At 39.6% G+C, this 21,166-nt stretch overlaps 2 protein-coding genes across 2 annotated transcripts in view; both read left to right on the top strand.

Annotated features, from left to right (window-relative positions):
• The window catches only part of LOC134655483 (uncharacterized), a 52,343-nt gene extending 39,461 nt beyond the window's left edge, over positions 1 to 12,882 (top strand). Inside the window, exons 11-21 of the mRNA XM_063510947.1 lie at positions 25 to 227; positions 275 to 447; positions 499 to 660; positions 712 to 873; positions 925 to 1,086; positions 1,138 to 1,299; positions 5,168 to 5,334; positions 6,915 to 7,042; positions 8,569 to 8,783; positions 10,376 to 10,546; positions 12,703 to 12,882. Coding sequence (XP_063367017.1) covers positions 25 to 227; positions 275 to 447; positions 499 to 660; positions 712 to 873; positions 925 to 1,086; positions 1,138 to 1,299; positions 5,168 to 5,334; positions 6,915 to 7,042; positions 8,569 to 8,783; positions 10,376 to 10,546; positions 12,703 to 12,882 — 1,885 coding nt within the window. The remainder of the gene's footprint in view (positions 1 to 24; positions 228 to 274; positions 448 to 498; positions 661 to 711; positions 874 to 924; positions 1,087 to 1,137; positions 1,300 to 5,167; positions 5,335 to 6,914; positions 7,043 to 8,568; positions 8,784 to 10,375; positions 10,547 to 12,702) is intronic.
• Positions 12,883 to 16,550: 3,668 nt separating this feature from the next.
• Positions 16,551 to 17,474, top strand: LOC134655044 (protein canopy homolog 4). Its single transcript, XM_063510501.1, has one exon. The coding sequence runs from the start codon at positions 16,779 to 16,781 to the stop codon at positions 17,424 to 17,426; it is 648 nt and encodes a 215-aa protein (XP_063366571.1). The 5' UTR covers positions 16,551 to 16,778; the 3' UTR covers positions 17,427 to 17,474.
• Positions 17,475 to 21,166: the final 3,692 nt, after the last annotated feature.

The raw sequence follows: 21,166 nt of genomic DNA, 5'->3' as shown, positions 1-21,166 counted from the left end.
TGCAATTTACTATTGCTTTCTCAGGTTCATCCCAGCCCTATGGACGGTAGGGCTGTCCACTTGCGGCCTCGTGGCGTACTCGCTGCGCCTGCGCGGCGGCGCCGCCCTGCTCTGCTGGAGTGTGGGCGCTGCGCTGCCCGCGCTGCAGACCGGATACGTGGCGCTCGACGCCTTGACCATGTTCGTGCCCATCATGGGCCGCGCTGGACCAGTGCCGCACGACGTCAGTACACAACACTTCCAGCTAGGTTCATCCCAGCCCTATGGGCAGTAGGGCTGTCCACTTGCGGCCTCGTGGCGTACTCGCTGCGCCTGCGCGGCGGCGCCGCGCTGCTCTGCTGGAGTGTGGGCGCTGCGCTGCCCGCGCTGCAGACCGGATACGTGGCGCTCGACGCGCTCGCCATGTTCGTGCCCATCATGGGCCGCGCTGGACCAGTGCCGCACGACGTCAGTACACAACACTTCCAGCTAGGTTCATCCCGGCCCTATGGACAGTAGGGCTGTCCACTTGCGGCCTCGTGGCGTACTCGCTGCGGCACCGCCCTGCTCTGCTGGAGTGTGGGCGCTGCGCTGCCCGCGCTGCAGACCGGATACGTGGCGCTCGACGCGCTCGCCATGTTCGTGCCCATCATGGGCCGCGCTGGACCAGTGCCGCACGACGTCAGTACACAACACTTCCAGCTAGGTTCATCCCGGCCCTATGGACAGTAGGGCTGTCCACTTGCGGCCTCGTGGCGTACTCGCTGCGGCACCGCCCTGCTCTGCTGGAGTGTGGGCGCTGCGCTGCCCGCGCTGCAGACCGGATACGTGGCGCTCGACGCCTTGACCATGTTCGTGCCCATCATGGGCCGCGCTGGACCAGTGCCGCACGACGTCAGTACACAATACTTCCAGCTAGGTTCATCCCAGCCCTATAGACAGTAGGGCTGTCCACTTGCGGCCTCGTGGCGTACTCGCTGCGGCGCCGCCCTGCTCTGCTGGAGTGTGGGCGCTGCGCTGCCCGCGCTGCAGACCGGATACGTGGCGCTCGACGCCTTGACCATGTTCGTGCCCATCATGGGCCGCGCTGGACCAGTGCCGCACGACGTCAGTACACAATACTTCCAGCTAGGTTCATCCCAGCCCTATAGACAGTAGGGCTGTCCACTTGCGGCCTCGTGGCGTACTCGCTGCGGCGCCGCCCTGCTCTGCTGGAGTGTGGGCGCTGCGCTGCCCGCGCTGCAGACCGGATACGTGGCGCTCGACGCCTTGACCATGTTCGTGCCCATCATGGGCCGCGCTGGACCAGTGCCGCACGACGTCAGTACACAACACGTTAGGGTTCCGTACCCAAAGGGTCAAAACGGGACCCTATTACTAACAAGGAAGGATACCCAATGGGTCCGGTCCGGTAGTCCGGCTCCGATTTGATTTATTTTTATATATGTTATAGAGTAGTCTAAAATATTAGACACGTAATTTTTTTTAGTTGCCCATACTCAACCTACTGGGAGAAATTGGCCGCCAAAGTACTGAAAAGTGATTAAACGCTCTAACTTCTATTAAAGGTCTCTGCCCACTTCACCGTATCATACCATGACCGTGCTATGAACGTACCAGGCACGAAATGTAACGCGACACGGACTACTATGCCCACTACACCGTGTCCACATTGTTTCATATCCGTATATAACGGGTTTAGTGCCCGTAGTAACCGTGTATCATCCCCATACTCGGAATAATAAACCAATAGGAACCGCCATTAACAGGCGTTCCCCTCTGCCAATAGTCGGCGGCCGCCGGTCAAGGAGGTTATATAAAACTAGTTGCCATACGTCATACGCCATTCAGCAAACGTCAGTCTAAGCGGAATGTTAGGAGCAGAAAATGCCGAATTGTAGCGTTTTCTTCTGTAAAAACCGATCGGACACATCTAGCGTACTTACGTAAAGAACACGTTTCTTTTCATATGTAAGTACTATTATGTAAATATTATCAAATAGTGCACTAATTTAGGAAAAAACTAAAAAACATTGTCAATCTGAAAGTGATACCACTTTATGGTACTAGATCTAATTTAGGGTAATATTTAAAGAAGACTTTCTAAATATTCATTAGGTATACCTAACTTCTAATTTGCGTTGCTTATTATTATATAATTTATATAACACATTATTTTTATATAACACCTTATTTTTATATCAACATAATCCATTCAATGAAATAAATAGTATAAATCATAAATAACGTGATATTACCGATATAGGGTCATTGTGCTAGTTTCCGTCCATGCTCTAGTCTCTAGTTTTCGTCCACATGACAGATTAGCAAATAACATATTTGATATTTAATTTGCTACTTGCCAAATACATTTTTTATGTAGATAGATATATTGTCTCGACATTAAGGATTGCATTAAGTCCAAATTTGTGCAGCAATGTACAAATTTCAATCTTCAATCTCAATCTTAATTTTGTATATTCAATTTCGTCAAGTGGACGAAAACTAGAGCTGGGCGAAAACTAACGCACCTACCCTACTACTGTTTGAAAATTCATTTTTCTCAGTTTCTATCGTATATTTTTTATTTGACATGTCCAATATTTGTATTGTATTTTATTTATTTTAAGGTATTTACTGGCGTCATTTTCCATAAATAGGCACTTTTAATTTATTACTCTGGTATCACTCTACCATAGTTAGCGATGGGACACCATAAAAACCAATATCGATAAAATCTATATGAACATTAAATATATTGTTATTTTGATTAATTTTTTTAGATTTCCAAAAGATGCAATAAATTTTAAACATAAGTAGTTTTCAGCTTATCAAGCCATCGAAAACCTAAAAATATTGCAATATCAGTCACGTTTTAAAGATCTAAGAACTGCATAAGTAAGTTTGTAATTCCATATAAATATATGCTATTACAAAGTTACTGTTGCAGTTCCTACAAATAGTAGGTAAAGGTAAGTACACCACGATGTATGTACGATGTGAGTATGAATAAAGATGTGTTTAGTTATGATATGTGTATACATAGTATGGGTATGAGTACCCGAAAAGAAACGACTGTCTACAAAAAGAGATGAGATCCCATCAAAAACATTACATGTAAAAAGGTGCAAGTCTCGCAACGCTTTTATTACAAAAAGTTCTGAGATGTTCCGTGAAACCAAGTCGGTTATTTTAATCAGTGTCAGGGGGTGTTAAAACCGTATCAATAAGATATCTTTAATTTGTAATACATATAATGACTTGGCAATCGCACATAATGCTTTACTCGTACCGTACTCGTAAATATGTGTAATGCTCAAACTGCAATTAGTGCTAGCGTTATGTTCAATTAGAATTATTTTTAATAGGTGTCGATGATCCTTATGTCATTATGCGGCCGTGCGATGGCAAAGTCATTATACGTATTACAAATTAAAGATATCTTATTGATACGGTTTTAACACCCCCTGGCACTGATTAAAATAACCGACTTGTTTTCACATTAGCATTACATCTCAAAACTTTTTTGTAGTAGAAGCGTTGCGAGACTTGCACCTTTTTATTATTACATGTAATGTTTTGATGGTTAGAATTGACTAAAACAGACAGTTAAAATTCAGTCAATAAAACATCGACAATATTATCGACAAGGCCCTCGCACTTCTACGTTTACTTAGAACTGACATCATGTCGTTCACGGACAGTGTTGTCTGTGTTTGTTCTTGTATTTGTGTAAATATAGTTTATGCTAGTGTTTGATAATTTTGTTGTGTGCGTGTGTAGCGACGCATGCAAAAAATGCATTAGTGTTTACATTATTTGTGTGCGTTCCTCGCCCCCCGCGCCGAAAACGGCAGAATTTTTCACATAGAAATTAGTGCGTGTCACCACTCCATATGATTATTCCTCCGAGTCCCCATAGCATCCGCCTATAATCCCCGTGGCATCCGCGTTTCATCCCCTTAGTACCCGCGTTTTAATCTCGAGAGCCAGACTCGTCAGAAAGAGCCAGCGAATGGTATGATACGGTGTAGTTATATAATTACTGGTTTCAATATACATATGTTGGGAACATGAAAAAATAATGGCCACGTGTTTTGTTATTTTGTGTCAAACTTATATTATGTTGGGAACATGAAAAAATAATGGCCACGTGTTTTGTTATTTTGTGTCAAACTTATATTTTACACACTTCAAAGTTTCATACTTCTCATCAGGGATCGGATACCGGTATTTTTTGTATGGGAACGGAAACGGTATTTTTTCGTTCTTTGCTAATTACTTCATTTCTAATCGGGCAATCTAATAATACGAAGTCGTAACCTAAATACACAACTGAGTCCTACATTTCGAGTATAAAATAATTCGAAAAATATGGTTATTTCTAAGTTTTTGCAAAAAACCGGTTCCGATCCCTGCTTCTCATCGTTAACATAGGGACAGGCAGACAGCGGGAAGCGACTTTGTTTTATACTATGTAGTGATGAACAACTTGATTCCTGACCCACTGTGAAAACTTTTCATGTCATTCGATTTAAAAAGTAAAATTATTATGACTGACTGTCAAAACGCTATTTGGTGGGTCACGAATCAGTTTGTTCGATGCAGTCATCTGCAGAGATAGTTGACCGCCTGCAAATTTCTTTACAAGGGGGCTAGTTATGTCTGCAGCTGGCTACATGTCCTTAAGAGCCAACAGGAGCTAAGATTTAAATATTTTAGGTAAATATACCCGTCTCGCTAACGAAAGCGGCTCCTAAAACTAGTGCGATAAGGACAAGGCGAAAAATCCTGCGTAAAAATCTCAAAAATCGAGGTTTCGTACTCGACTGTTTCCTCCTCCAAAACTTAACCAATCGTAACCAAATTTGGAAATCTAAATGATTATGACATTATCTGTGTCGGACCGTTTTGCTTTTTCGACTAATTGATGTCAGTTTTGAATAGCACGCCTCTCATTGCGGCATAGTCAATTAGGCCATTTTGGCCATTTTTGAAAGGCTCTAGCGCCTTAAAAAACAAAAATATCAAAAAAATCAAAACGGTCCGACACAGATATTGACAATATTAATCTGTGTTGAAAAAATCATTGCTCTAGCTTCAAAACCCACGGAGGAAACAGTCGAGTACGTTTGTATGGAGAAATGACCACTCCTGTTGGCTCTTAATACGCGCCTTGGTCTCGCAGATAGTGATGGCCGTGGTATCGGCGTCGCTGGCAATGGCAGGTTGCTCCTGGCTGCTACCGCTGGTGGTGGTCGCTCGGAGACCACATCGGCTAGTTGCAGCAATTCTGGTGCTACAAGCAGTCACGTTGGCTGCAGTACTGTTGACGCCGTTGGGTAACCCTTACAGGTAAGATAAGATAAGATATGCGCTGAACGTCAAATAAAGCTACACCAGGGTTAGAGACACCTCTGCCTCGATAAGATTTAAATCCCATACATAGAAGTATTTTAACACACAGCGCCATATGGGTCGCTGGTGGCCCAAACGGCCTGACAGTAAAGTTATTGTATTTTTCACATAGCTTGGGTACGGTGATAGATGTCATCTCGATACAATTTGCAACCTTAAAACGCAAAATATATATTGAGTTAACAGCTGTCATAGGGGCTGTTCATAAATTACGTCATCTATTTTTGACGATTTTTGACCCCCCCCTAAAATCATCCAAAAGTCACGCTTCAAATGACCCCGTTTCCTCCTACGTCGTGCTACCATCATCCTGTGTCCAGATCCCCCCCCCCATTTGAAATGACGTAATTTATGAATAGCCCCATAGTACTCTAGCTATGTCGAAATGTCTAGCTATGTTTAGTGGCCCGCTGCACTCAATTCCATGTGGCCCGTCAGCAGCCCACATTGCGACTTTGCGAGCCGCTACAATTATTCTGGTTGTTCAATGACTTCAATGCCGCTAACTGTCCATTACTAAATTTACTAACTAAGGGCCACTTGCACCATCCCACTAACCCGGGGTCAAGTGGTTTAACCATTAACCCAGTGTCAAATTGTATTGGTTACCATGGTAGCTCGAGGTTTAACCGGTTAACCCTGGGTTAGTGAATGGTGCAAGTGGTCCTAAGCCTTATTAACAATATATGTGACGTCCCACGGGTAAAGGTACCTTATGGGCGTTGGCACTTACGCTATTATTAACGCCGCTCCGCCGCCGCGCGCTATTATTATTGCGGCGCTATGCGACGTAAGCGCCAAGTGCCATAAGGTACCTTTTGCCGTGGAACGTCACATATTGTCTATCAAGTCAATAGTCAGTTGAGCGTTTTCCAAAAAAAGTGTACATTTCATTCATGTCTTCAAAATATTGACTTCTTGGGCTCATTTTACTCAGAATCATTTGTACATTCACGCCTCATACATGAAAAAATGTGTCCCAAAATTTTGTATGAAAAAATTTTTTTCCAGTGCGTCACGTTCATACAAATAAAAAAAAAATCATACAAGAATGTGACGATCAGGAAAGGAAATTTTTGGACACATTTTATTATGTATGAGGCGTTAATGTACAAATGATTCCGAGTAAAATGAGCCCAAGAAGTCAATATTTTGAAGACATGAAGCAAATGTACACTTTTTTTGGAAAACGCTCAGTTGAGTGCGTTGTTAAATAAATAAATATATAAATAAATAAATATTATAGGACATTATTTACACAAATTGACTAAGCCCCACGGTAAGCTCAAGAAAGCTTGTGTTGTGGGTACTCAGACAACGATATATATAATATACAAATACTTAAATACATAGAAAACAACCATGACTCAGGAACAAATATCTGTGCTCGTCACACAAATAAATGCCCTTACTGGGATTCGAACCCAGGACCGCGGCTTCACAGGCAGGGTCACTATCCACTAGGCCAGACTGGTCGTTGTTGTATTTAAACAATTATTTAAACTTCCCTTATATAGTCCCACACGGCCGCAGCGACTAATGGTGTTCCACACGCGTCGCACCGACCACGTGACGGGGAGCCAGGAGCATCTATTCTGGCTGCCCGACCTGGACACCAACTCGCCGCACTCGCTCGACCCGTACGGTGCGTATTATGTGACGTTCCCTTATACAGGGTGGCGCATTCAGATCGGTCAGTATGGGAAAATCTGAAACTATAAGACATACGACGATCTCTTCTTAGGAACCATGTCATCGATTTTAGTAACAAGAAAAACTGCATTCATACATTTAAAAAAAATGTGTACTCAGCTCGGGAATCGAACCCGGACGTTTTGAAAAAAAAAAATCTAAAATTATTTCTATTTAGATATCGATTGTGTAGGTCTTAAGCAGTAAATGTTACTATGAAACATGATGTCTGAAATGAATAAAATGCATTGTTTTCATATCCTTTAATTTATTTTAGTATGTTTTCGAAATGGCCACTATTTTTTTCAATACATTTTACATAAAAAAAATTTAAATGTATGAATGCAGTTTTTCTTGTTACTAAAATCGATGACATGGTTCCTAAGAAGAGATCGTCGTATGTCTTATAGTTTCAGATTTTCCCATACTGACCGATCTAAATGCGCCACCCTGTATTCTGGATGCCCGACCTGGACACCAACTCGCCGCACTCGCTCGACCCGTACGGTGCGTATTATGTGACGTTCCCTTGTATAGTCCCACACGGCCGCAGCGATTAAGACGAAACAGGAGCTGAGATTTAAATATTTTAGGTAAATATACCCGTCTCGCTAACGGAAGCGGCTCCTAAAACTAGTGCGATAAGGACAAGGCGAAAAATCCCGTGTAAAAATCTCCAAAATCGAGGTTTCGTACTCTACTGTTTCCTCCTCCAAAACTTAACCAATCGTAACCAAAGAATATCAGTTTTGAATACCACGCCTCTTATTGCGGCATAATCAGTTAGGCCATTTTGGCCATTTTTGAAGGGCTCTAGCACCTTAAAAACAAATATATCAAAAAAAGCAAAACGGTCCGCAACAGATATTGCCAATATTAAGTATTATGGCTACGGGATGCTAGTTTTAGTCGAACTGTTTTTCGTATTGTAAGGGCGTCCGCTAGCTGGCGCGGGTACAAAGCGGGCGCACGCACGCGGTTTTTTTTAAAAACCGGTCGGAACCGGTTTTTTTTTTAAACCCGAAATATCACAATACCTTTAATTATTTTATGCTCTTTACGTAGGATTGGATCATGTTTTAGGTAACTACTTCGTATTATTATATTGTCCCATTAAAAATGACATGATAAACCAAAGAACGTAATAATACCGGTATTTTTAGTATGAAGAAAAAACCGATTCCGAGCCTCGCGCACGCATTGTAGGTAAAATCCCTTCAAGTCTTCCTTTTCCATTTATCCCTCATATTTTTAAACTAGCTTTTGCCCGCAGCTTCGCACGCGCAGGAGAGTTTTTTAAAATTTCACCCCTTTAGGGGATGAATTTTGAAAAATCCTTTCTTAGTGGACCCCTAGACCTTATAAGGAACCTACTTGCCAATTTTGGACTTTCTAGTCCCAGTGCTGCGCGTTGATTTAAGTCAGTCAGGTCTTTCACGTTTATATATATAGATGTAATGTAGGAGAGTTATTTCCCAGTGGCCGCATTCAAGTCAGCCGTCCCGACCTCCGATACGGAGTGTACGCGCTGGGTGTACTGCGGCGCGCCCTACTACCTGCCGGCGCGCGCCGTCGTGCCCCGAGGACACGCCGCGTCTGCGCCGTCACCACCACTCACTAAAATAGATGTACAGTTGAAGCTGGAAAGGAACCCCGATGTGTTCCGGATGAATGTTACGGGGCCTTCGCATGTGGTAAGTGTTTTAAACGCGTGTTATATAATTCGAGGCTCGGAAACCGGTTAAATTTCCAAATCGTTATCATGTACTTGACGCGAAACCTTTTAATTTCGGTTTCGTTCGTAAAACCATTATTTGGAAACCGGTTTTTAGGAGAACAATTTCCTTAAAGTTCTTGTCATATTAACGGGAACGAACGGGAACAAAAAATAGTGTATTACTATTTTAATTGTTTTACTTTTATTTTGTTTAAGTTTAAGTTTCTATTTAAATATTCCTTTTGGCTTTGCAACTTTAAAATGGTGTTCTGATATGGGTGTACAACTATACGTGTTGCCTGAAATAAAACTTTTTTTTTATTTTTATTAACCAGTTTAGAACAATAAAAACCGGTCTCTTCCTATGTCGTCTCGTCGAATAAACCGGTTTATTTCGGTCACGATAAAGTTTTTAAAACGTTCGCGTTCTTCTGAAAATTCGGATTAAATCCGAAATAAACCGGTATTATACCGCTATTTTAAAAACCGGTTCCGAGCCTTGCTATAATTACCAAATAATTACCATGTTTAATGTAATGCATGTATGCTATACTATGTGCAATAAAATATTTCTATTCCAAAGCAGTTGTCTTAAATTGTATAATAAGCTGCCTAAATTAATAAGAGAATCCGAAATGTCTTTATTTAAGAAATATTTGTTGGACTTTTTGGTACAAAATGCTTTTTACTCATTGAAAGAATTTTTAGACTATATGCCGCAGGTTTTATAGTATAATGTAGTATTTAAATATCGTGACTGTATTACTTTTGCATGCTGCATGGTAGGTCATAAGAATCTAGTCATAGTTATAGGTAGTAGGTATTCAATATTTCTATGCCTATTCAGGCAGGATGTGCTGTTCAAAAATTGTTTCTTTTTTTACATCTTTATTGTACCACATTAAAAAAAAAGCGCTGGTGGCCTAGCGGTATGAGCGTGCGACTTGCAATCCGGAGGTCGCGGGTTCAAACCCCGGCTCGTACCAATGAGTTTTTCGGAACTTATGTACGAAATATCATTTGATATTTACCAGTCGCTTTTCGGTGAAGGAAAACATCGTGAGGAAACCGGACTAATCCCAATACGGGCCTAGTTTACCCTCCGGGTTGGAAGGTCAGATGGCAGTCGCTTTCGTAAAAACTAGTGCCCACGCCAATTCCTGGGATTAGTTGCCAAGCGGACCCCAGGCTCTCATGAGCCGTGGCAAAATGCCGGGACAACGCGAGGAAGATGATGATGATTGTACCACATTCAAGAAATAAATAAATGATAATGAGAAAAAAATACATAGAGTGCTCACTCCATACATCAGTTTTAGTACCAAAAAGACTATTAGCATCTAGCATCGAGTAGCGGAACTATCAGTACTGCTACTTGACAATAGATGTCGCCACCGACCGGAAAGTCGTTATCTCAACAGCATAAGACTTTCCGGTCGGTGGCGACATCTATTGTCAAGTAGCAGTACTGATAGTTCCGCTACTCGATGCTAGATGTAGACACTGAAATTAATAGTCTGAACTGATGTATGGAGTGAGCGCTCTATGTATTTTTTTCTCTATGGCCAGGTGGTAATCCTGTCCCCCGTGGAAGGCGTGAAAGTGTCCCGCTACACGGCTAGCGGGGCCGGGGGCGGAGTCCCTCGTCCGGCGCAGCCCTGGGGCTCCCGGGAGACTTACTTCCTGGCGCTGCACGACGCGCGCAAACCGGCGGTCTGGCATCTCGCCTTCCATTTAGAGGTATAGGTAAACCCATGGTATAATAATATACTCCGCCTGGTACTCTCTTCCGAGATTCGCGAATGACCTAACTGTCACTTGACTACGTCATCATGCTGTTTACAGGTTCTCAAACTTTAAAATGTGGGAGAATTTTAACCAACGGTGAAAATTATTTTAACGGCATTAATTTTAAGTTATTCATGTAGAAACATAGTAAAATAAAACAAATCTATACTGCACTTTTCACTCCTACTCTTACAGTTCCGAATAGAGCAGCCAACCATTTTCGTAACAAAACATTAATTACCAAGCTTACGACGTGAAAAGTTTGGAAAACACTGCGACTGCTGACACTGAGCGAGAAGGAAATAACAATTAACACGCGTTCGACAAGGATGACGGTCAGGGACAAAATGGCGGATTGTCAAATGTGACAGCGCTATCCTGTGTTGCCAGTAGTGTAAACAGAATTACCCGAACGTCTGAAATTTCTTTCGTGAATCGGAAGATATTGCTAACGAATAATTAAAAATGACGTGTTATTGTAAAATTTAAGATAAAATACATATAAATGGAAATTATAAAATTATAAAGAAATATTTTAACTTATTAACCATAGATATAATGTACCCATGTAACATGTTATGTTGAAATAAAGTGGCAATGTTATTGTGACGTAGGCAAGTGACACTCTGGGAAGAGAAGACCATGTTTTATTAGACCATGGGTAAACCAGAACTTTGGGAGTATTGTCAAGAGGGCGCTCGTTTTGAATTTTATATAGCAACAATTTGTATAGTGGGGACAATGGAAATTGGCAGATGATTTTTGTTTTATTCCGACAACTTTAATAAGTGCGAAGTTTGATGTTTGGATATTTCTTCGGTTTTTACGCTTAAATGGCTGACTCGACTTAGATAAAATAAATAGCGTAAAGTCAATAAGTAACGCAAGTGTTATAAGTAAGAATGGGTGAAGTTGATAATTTTTCTTTTTTTTGTTTTCTTTTTTTTTAGGTTTGGTCGTTTAATTACGCCCTTCGCTAGCAATCCGTGATACCGATGCACGCGATACACCTAATACACAAATCAAATTATTACAAGACATCAACCAAATCGTGACGACCTGACTATAGTGACATTTGTCCATAAGTTTGAAACTTACCCGTCAATTCAGATGCTAATTTCGTTATGTTTTCTAATGGAAGAAATTTCTCTCCCGCTAATTTTTTTCAATAAATAACTATATACACTATTTACAACTTTTTTCTCTGTAAAAACTAAAACTTTCGGCATGATTATTGCAGTCTAATAATAGTTCACACGATGTTCACATGAAACTAGACACAGCAATGTTTACATTGTCAATATTGACAACTATCATAGAGGGTAGATGTTGTCTATTATTAAAATTGTTGCCATTGCTAGAAATTAGTACCAACAAATTTCCGTAACATGGCGCACCCTCAATAGATCCTGGTTCACCTATAATCACATAATATATATATATTTTTTTTTTTTTTTCAAAAAGTATGGTACATTTAACACTTATAAAATTATATCTCGCGTTTATCAGTAGTAAACTGTAGTTAGTTTTTACACTACTAGACGGATACTACAATTATTTAGATTTTAGAATATCTCCACCTTTATTTTCAAATATTTCACCTATTTTTTTTCTATTTAAATAATAATTCTAACTAAAAACCCAGTCTAAAATAAATCGATATACAGAAGATGTTATAACAAGGCCTTTTGAAAAAAATCTATGAACTTCTTTTGAGTTTCTTTTCAATCGCAAAGTATTTCTATTTAAAATCGGAAGCAGTTTTGGTTAAAATATAGAAAACGTCTTCATTTATATCACTCTTTTGTATGAATCGAACAAATAACAAATTGAAAATAAAATAAGAAATTTTCATGATCCCGATAAGAATTCTTCCTTTTCAGACACGTTTCTCTAAAATTTCTTATAATTTCGGATACTGTAACATATAATTTATTCTATTATTAAATTATACAACGGGACTTAATCGCGTATCTAAGTTTTAAGATTTACCTCCGACGTTTCGAGGACGGCGTTGTCCCCGTGGTCTCGGAGAAGACCGATCCCGTTGTATAATGTAATAATGTGTAAAAATCGTGAAAGTTTAAATCAGTGTTAATTTATTCTAGTTGGAAGATGGCGCCTCACCGCCCAAAGGCGCCTGGGTGGACATATCAGTGGCGGGTCACAGCCTGTCCGGGCCGACCAAGGAAGCGCCCGCGCTGAAGGAACTACTGGCCTCCCTACCGCCGCATACGGCGCCAGCCGCCACTGGGTGGGGCGTTGATTTACACTTGTATAGAGTGTAGTTAGTTGTAAGCAGGGGTCGGACAAAAAGTGCGGATAACGTCAAACCACTTATAGGATGATTTCAAATAGTATTTTTGATTTTCATAAACAATTATCACTTATCATTTATCAACCTCTTTATTAAACGATATCGCCACTTGAAATGAGTAAGTACGTTTTTGACTGACACATTGTCAATCAGATGAACAATAAATTGACTTCGTTATTGTTTAGCTATTGTATCTTCACGATTATATTTACGTAGCTAAAATTTATATTTACTAATGTATATGAAAACGCTCTAAAATGTCATCTTTACTCGAATATTGTGGCAAGTTTCGTGAAATTTATTGTATTCACTACATCACCCTACCACCTGTATTATTAATTCCATGGATTTATTTACGATTATTTTGTTACTTCATTAATACTACTTTGTTACTACATGTCACACGGAAGTTTAAATACAAACTCAAACATCATCCTGTGTGCAAGATTACGTCATTTTTACGTCATCCGCACTTTTTGTCCGACCCCTGGTTGTAAGACATGATTGTGACTTATAGCATAGAGAAATATAGTAAGACAAGAGTGCTTACTCCATACATCAGTTAGACTATTAATTTCAGTGTCTACATCTACCATCGAGTAGCGGAACTATCAGTACTGCTACATCTATTGTCAAGTAGCAGTACTGATAGTTCCGCTACTCGATGCTAGATGCTAATAGTCTTTTTTTAAAATTAAAAAACCGGCCTAGTGCGAGTCGGACTCGCGCACGGAGGGTTCCGCACCATCAACAAAAAATAGAGCAAAACAAGCAAAAAAACGGTCACCCATCCAAGTACTGACCCCGCCCGACGTTGCTTAACTTCGGTCAAAAATCACGTTTGTTGTATGGGAGCCCCACTTAAATGTTTATTTTATTCTGTTTTTAGTATTTGTTGTTATAGCGGCAACAGAAATACATCATCTGTGAAAATTTCAACTGTCTAGCTATCACGGTTCGTGAGATACAGCCTGGTGACAGACGGACGGACGGACGGACGGACAGCGGAGTCTTAGTAATAGGGTCCCGTTTTTACCCTTTGGGTACGGAACCCTAAAAAGTGGCAATACTGTAGTGTCGTCCCTTTCAAAACAATTGAGAAACATGGGACGACACTGCAGTGTTGCCACTTTTTAATTTCTACTCTTTTTTGCCAGGCTGAATGGTGGGCACGACCATAGTGTAAAAAGTAACAGTGGACCGACGGCCTTGATGCGTAAATGCTTGGAGGATACAACTAAACGGAGTAGCCATTAACAGGCTTTCCCCTCTGTCGAAAATAGGCGGCCAACGGTCATACACAATGTATGGACTGACGTTTATCTGACATGGCTATTTTTACGTTACGCATACATTCGACGTTCCTCTCCCCCGCAAAAATCGGCAGACGGTTTTGTACAGAAAATTACAGACATGGCGTCTCCGTTTGATTATATCCTCCAAGCGTAAATGCCGACACCGCTCAAGAACACAGTAGGGTTGTCACAGACTTTTACACAACTGCCCAAATAACAGTAACATTTCAAATAAGACGTACCCTGTAAGTAGTACCGAGTTACTAACAATGGCGATGTATGCAGCTCGGGTGCGCGCGACCCACCCTGCACGATTGCCCTGTCTAGACGCTTCGTCGAATGACTGTATTGTTTTATAGACTGACACGACCATCAAAGTTCATGAGTTCGACATAGCAGATGTGATTCAGACAATAGTGAGTGACGTCACTCGCTATCAGATATATGGGAGCGGATAAGGCTCTTACAAATATCTGAACACGTCTCTATTGTCAGGGCGTTAGAGCGCGTGTTCAGATATTGTGAACGCCTTGCCTGCTCCGATATATCTGATGGCCTGTACAACTAGGGCATGCAGTACCGGTCCCGGTACCAAGAATTTCATTTCCCGGTTCTGGGCATGGCCGGAACCGGGATTCCCGGTTCTTCCCGGTTCTCAAGGCACCTTTTGATTACTTTTAAGAAATTGTTTGTGTTAGCGTACAATCTTTATGAATGACTTATTTTCATATAACTAATTGCATAAGAATTAATAAATGACTTATTTTATTATAAACAAACACTTAATTGGCGTTACAACCTATTTTACGAAATTAACCGGCATACTTTGCCTCCGCCTGGGCCGAGCCACACGGCCGTAGTGTAGTCGATGCACTCAGCACTATGACGGCACCGCCTGCCTGCACGAATGTCTACTTTACTAGGTTACTTTGTCGGGTTATTTGGGTCCCCCGTTTCATAGCACCATTATTAAATGTTATATAATGTCTCGAGCTAAAGTACTAAAACATTACTACTATTGAAATGGGAATAAATAGTCATATCATGAGAACCGGGAAGTACCGGTACCGGGTCTTCAGTACCGGTTCTTTTGACACTATAAAATACCCGGGAATTCCCGGGAATATGAGAACCAGGAATTCCCGGGAGCATGCCCTATGTACAACTTTACCAGGTTGACATTTCAAAAATGACAATCGAATGTCAGTCTTATCGAAAATAGAACATGTTTGAAGTGCCGTATGTGGGTAATATAAATCCCTAAAGCTTTGGATTCCTCCGAAAACGGTGCCGTCATATTACGGCCGCTATATAGCGTTGACTGACGTCACTAGAACGTTGTCTATGTAAACAAGATGGCGCGGTTTCCTAGACGGGGTTACGTTACGTTGATTGTCAACGTAACGTAAGATGACGGCCGTCATGACCTTGTCGATAGTTTCGTGAACGTTTTATTAGATAGCGGTGACGCCATTTTGAATAAATGACACGAGATTTGAATAAATGATTCCGTACTACGATTATTTTCCTCTTCTGATGATATTTCATCCTCCAAGTAAACTATAGATGATCAAGCAAATCTTGTCAGTAGGAAAAGGCGCGAAATTCAAATTTTCTATGGGACGTTATCCCATCGCGCCTACATTTTTCAAATTTGCCGCTTTGACCTTGGTGGATGACGGTGTGTTATGACGCCGTGGTACTTGCCACATGTCGCCACCGTAAAGACGGCCGTCTTTTGCTGCCGCTATATGACGGCCGTCATATGACGGCACCGTTTTCGGAGGAATCCAAAGCTTTAGCCTGGCGGCAAAGGGTTGACATAGAGGACTGTGATAGATAAATAATATCATGATTATAGTGCGTATACAAAATAAGTTGTTGACGAAAATGTTAACGTGAAGGTTGTAATTATTTAAAAAAAAATTAAAAGACAAAATGTAACTTATATTTTAGTGCTTAATAGTTTATGATTCTGACAAATGTTTAAGTAAAAAAAGCTAGGTATTTAGGTGATATTGTAAGTGCTATACTGCTATAGTTGCTCAAACCAATTTGTCAGTAAATAAGGACAAAGAAAACTATACTCGTCCTTTTTTTTGGGTGTTAGTACTAGTGAAAGACAAAGATAGTATGATTTTCTTCCTTTGACAAACTATAGTTTTCTTTGTTCTTACTTACTGACAAGTTGTGTTTGCCAGACTATATTATATAGCTGGTCAACCAAATCTTGTCAGGAAAAAAAGGCGCGAAATTCAAATTTTCTATGGGACGACAGCGTGCCTTCATTTTTCAAATTTGCCGCCTTTTTCCACTGACAAGATTTGGTTGACCCAGTATACATCCGCAATTTGTTTATATTTATCGGCCTATCACATACCACCACGCCCTTATCTTGTTTTGTAGCTTTAATTTCGCGATAAGAGAATATTTACTATGGCAACATTCGCGTACAAAGCTCCAATGACAGTTCGTGTTTGACAGTTTTGACACTTCGCACCTGTCAGTTGGGCGGTTTCCTACCGTGCTTTGTGTAGCTTTTACGGTGTAAAGTGTAAATAAAACTATTAAAATGATTGTTAGAATATCGTCCCTCTTTCTATTAGTATTACTATCGTCTACAAACTGTGATAGAGAAGTTGAAGTCCGTTCAGAAGAAGATGTCGGCGTGAAATACGCAAACCGTTGCGAAGTTTGCAAGATTTTAACCACCGAATTGCAGGCGAGACTCGAGGAAACCGGCAAAATTCACGATGTCCTCGAAATTGGATACTCTCTCGACGACGTTCAGCCGAAGAAGAGAACTAAATATGAAAAGTCAGAGTTAAGATTGATCGAATCACTTGAAGGTGTCTGTGACAGGATTTTAGAATACAACATGCATAAAGAACGCGAAGACAGCACCAGGTTCGCTAAAGGTATGAGCCAGACGTTCAAAACTCTTCATGGATTAGTAGATAAAGGCGTCAAAGTAGATCTTGGTATCCCTCTAGAGTTGTGGGACAAGCCATCTGCAGAAATCACCCACATGAAGTCCCAATGTGAAAGCTTGTTGGAGGAAAATGAAAGCGTTGTGGAAGACTGGTACTGGAACCATCAAGGAACTGTCGATCTAATGAACTATTTGTGTACTAAAAATGCGTTGCGGGGAACGGATGATTCCTGCCTCTACGAGAAGGTGCCGGAGAATAATACTAAGGGAGACAAATCTGAACTTTGATTGTAATCATTTTTAGGGAAATTGATCAAATATTCTTTTGTAATAATATTAATAATAAACAAAATGTGATTTGATTCGAGTGTTTATTTTGCCTGAGTTTATTATAAAGGTCTGTAAGTCAGCTCCCTAATATAAGTTCCACTTTTCTATACAGCTAGCAGGGATGTTACAGAGCTCCGTTTCCGTTAAGTCGGAACTTCCGTTTGGTATTACACATCCGTTTCTGTTCCGGTTCCGTTACTTTTGAAACGGAAGTTATATCGGATGTCAATGCTTAGCGCGGCAGCGGGACATGAGCGGTGTACATCAAAAACAAACAGGTTTATACCAGTAATTCCCTCATAGCCCCGCTTGCCACGTGCTGCAGTAATTTAGATGTTCTGGTTTATCTGTGTTTTCGAATTTGAAGTACCTATTCGTATGTGTTGTGTTGTGTAATGTATACCTACTGATAGTACTGACTCAGGTTCGGGTTCTGGTTCCGGTTCCGATTCCGGTTCCGATTCCGTTTCTGGTTCCGATAAACTAAATTTGAAACATCTGGTTCCGCTTTCGGTTCCAATAAAACCACATCCGTTACATCCCTGACAGCTAGTATGGCGATGTGGAAGTTAAAGTTTGGCCAAAAATCTCTCCGCTCCCAATATTTGGACAAATTGAGAACCTACTCCTTTTCAGGATTTTTTGTTGTATGCAGTTTATGGACACTAAGGACATAATAATATGACCATGAAATATTCCTTTATATTATAAAGGAAGAAAAGTTTATATCAATGCTGAATTTTGAAGGCCTAATTTGCTGCATAATATATACTTTATTTAACATTTACTATGTTACTCTTTAACACTCTGTAGTTGGAATAGTTAGTGTTAAACTGCGCTATCAGTTCAGATATGAATGGCGTGTGATGAATATATATATATAGAATAAATTATATTTCCTCTGCCACATACACATGACGAGAACATGCATGATAAAAATATTTGCTTTGTGTTGGACCTTTAGATTGAGATAAAGTGACTATAGGTAATGACTTGTTACCAATGTGTGTAATGTATGTTTTAAGTGAGAGCTTAATTTATGAGTTTTATGACTCCCAGATCTTATTTTTATTTATGGTAATTAAATAATTCGTCCCTAATTCGACGGATTCTGATTGTGACGTAAGTACCTACTAAAGTAAATTCGGCGAAACAGGAATCCGACAACTGAGGAACAAATAGTTAAATAGCAGTAGCAATTGTGCAATAGTAACCTATGAAATATTAAATTAAAAACGGGTCACTCATTTTAAGTCGAAAATGCTCGACATGTTTCACTCCCTGCCGAGGAGTGTCATCAGGAGCTTGCGTTGACGGCGACGGACCCGTGACGGGTGAGTGACCCGTTTTTAATTTATAATAATAATAATAATAATAAAATGCTTTATTGCACACTACAAAAAAAATAGTACAAAAGTATGAACAGGTACAAAAATGTAGGTAACAACAGGCGGTCTTATCGCTAAATAGCGATCTCTTCCAGACAACCTTCAGATAGTGAGACGGCGAAACAGATTCAAGTTAACGGGTGGCGCGAAAATAAAACAAATAATAAAAATAAAATAAAATACATACACTACAAATATAAGATATAAAAATATACTACATTTATTACTATATAAACATTATATAAATAACAAATAAATATGTAAATGACAAAGGAGGCTAAAGGACAACGGCGAGGAGTTATAAGAAAACTTTTGAAAAAATTATGAAAGAGATAAATAATGATTTTTTAATATGTCAGTAAAGTTTTGTTATTAAAAAGCTATGAAATGTTTTTTTGTTTTATACATATTAAGATTTTATGTCATGTTTTTTTGAAGTGAAATCATCTTTAGCGGCGCTGTGCACTTTTTGTGATGGGGAAAAAATGTTAAACTCGTAACAGGTGTCACGTCACCGTAAGACGGACACGACGTGACCTGATCGAAAAACTGTTACTTCAATGTAATTGAGTTTTTCTTTATTGATTTAAATGCCATCTAGTGAGTTTCGCTCTAACTTGTATTAATATAACTCGAGTACTAATAGTGATTTGCTTAGGGGTTTCAAGTAATGCGAAGAAATAACGCTAGATGGCGTTAACCTCAATTATACATAGTGCTGCAGACATTTTGCAATAGTGATTGAGTTAATTTCACTTCTGCCGGCACTCCCTGAGTGCAACCCGTTGTTTTTTTTTTTCCTTAAATAAGTAGCAATGTTATGTCATGATTCGTAACTCATTGAATATTAAATTATAGCATACTGGGTGTAGTAATAGAGGTTTAAGGTGGTTATGTTAATGTGAAGACAGCCTTAGTTTAAAGTTTAAATCTTTAGGTACTCATAAGTTAGGTAATGGAAAAAATTGGTAGGTAGACTAGGTAGCTTAAAAAAGTTTTGTTGCTGTTTGTGTTTGTATAGGATGTAATTTATTTACAATTCAATTCACTTAGGAGTTATTTGATGTAGATAGGTAGTTAAGGTAGGGAAAAATATATCAGTACCTACATGACAAATTGCATAATGACATTAATGACACTAGGATACCTATTGGAAACACTTTGCAGTCAAAAGTGGTAACAGTAATTTTTTAGACTTAAAACCAGTTTTTCACTAGCAATCAAAATAACTGTCATTAGGTAGGTACTTATACACATAGGTTCCTTGAGATATCACAAGTTTTTTTTGGTTTTAACACAGGCATACAGGGAATAGCCTATATGACTCCCAAGGGAGTTACATGTTTTATTTATAAGTAATGTACATATAAATACGTAATAATTTTCATTATTTCAGTACTGGAGGTATTAAAACTGTTGTCTGTTGTCTTTGTTAAATAACTTAACAAAGTTAACAATGTATTGTTCAGGTTAACACTGTATACTTTGTTAACTATTTTTTATTTAATAAAATTAATAAAATAAAACAAAAATACTGCCTTGTAGCATTGTATCACTTAATATTCAGGATACCGAATAGGTATATAGGTACCTACATAATTTTAAACAGTTTCAATTGTTTTAATTTAACTTATTTTGTTTTATGAAAATAATTATATTTGTCAATACTTGTGCCTACACTGTATACTTATTATGTATTTGAGCCCATTGAATCAGCCTATTACCAATACATATATAATGTTATTGAATATAAAGTTCAATATTAGCATAATTTTGTTTTATTTGTCTAAGTACATAGTTAAATGCTAGGAGTCTGTGCGGAAAGAGAAGAGTCGTTGAATGTATTGGAGCCAATGGATCCCATACATTTCACACGACTCCATTACTTACTATAATTGTCATTTTTTATAAGCTGACTGTTTAGAACTTGAGAGATTATCTTTGTGAACAATCACATTCTTCTCTAATGTTTAAGGCTGCCGCTAATAACAAATAATAGCAAGTAACCTACAATGCATACCAAATACCTACCATCTTGTTCATCTGCCTCATCTTACCTTACCCTTTGGGATAGATATTGAAAATAAAATTAACTCAAACCCAATGGCCTTATTACCTTTTCAGTAGAAATTATAGAAGCAGCAAATGCAGCAATACATTTTTTTCGCAAATTATAATTTTTACCGCGTTTTCGTTCCTCTCTACTCGGACGTAGACAGAGACAGGAGAACATTCAGTATTGGTATGTTTGAGGCTCAGTTTTAAATTCCGGTCTGTCAGTTCTGAGCAATCAGCTGTCTCCGAAAAACG

The sequence above is a fragment of the Cydia amplana genome, chromosome 16 (assembly GCF_948474715.1).
Source record: "Cydia amplana chromosome 16, ilCydAmpl1.1, whole genome shotgun sequence".
NCBI lineage: Eukaryota > Metazoa > Arthropoda > Insecta > Lepidoptera > Tortricidae > Cydia > Cydia amplana.
Note: the sequence above shows the minus strand (reverse complement) of the source record. Positions and strands in the feature narration are given on the sequence as shown.

Excerpts from the sequence above, each read along its gene's own strand:
- LOC134655044 (XM_063510501.1), top strand. The coding sequence starts at position 16,779 with ATGATTGTTAGAATATCGTCCCTCTTTCTATTAGTATTACTATCGTCT.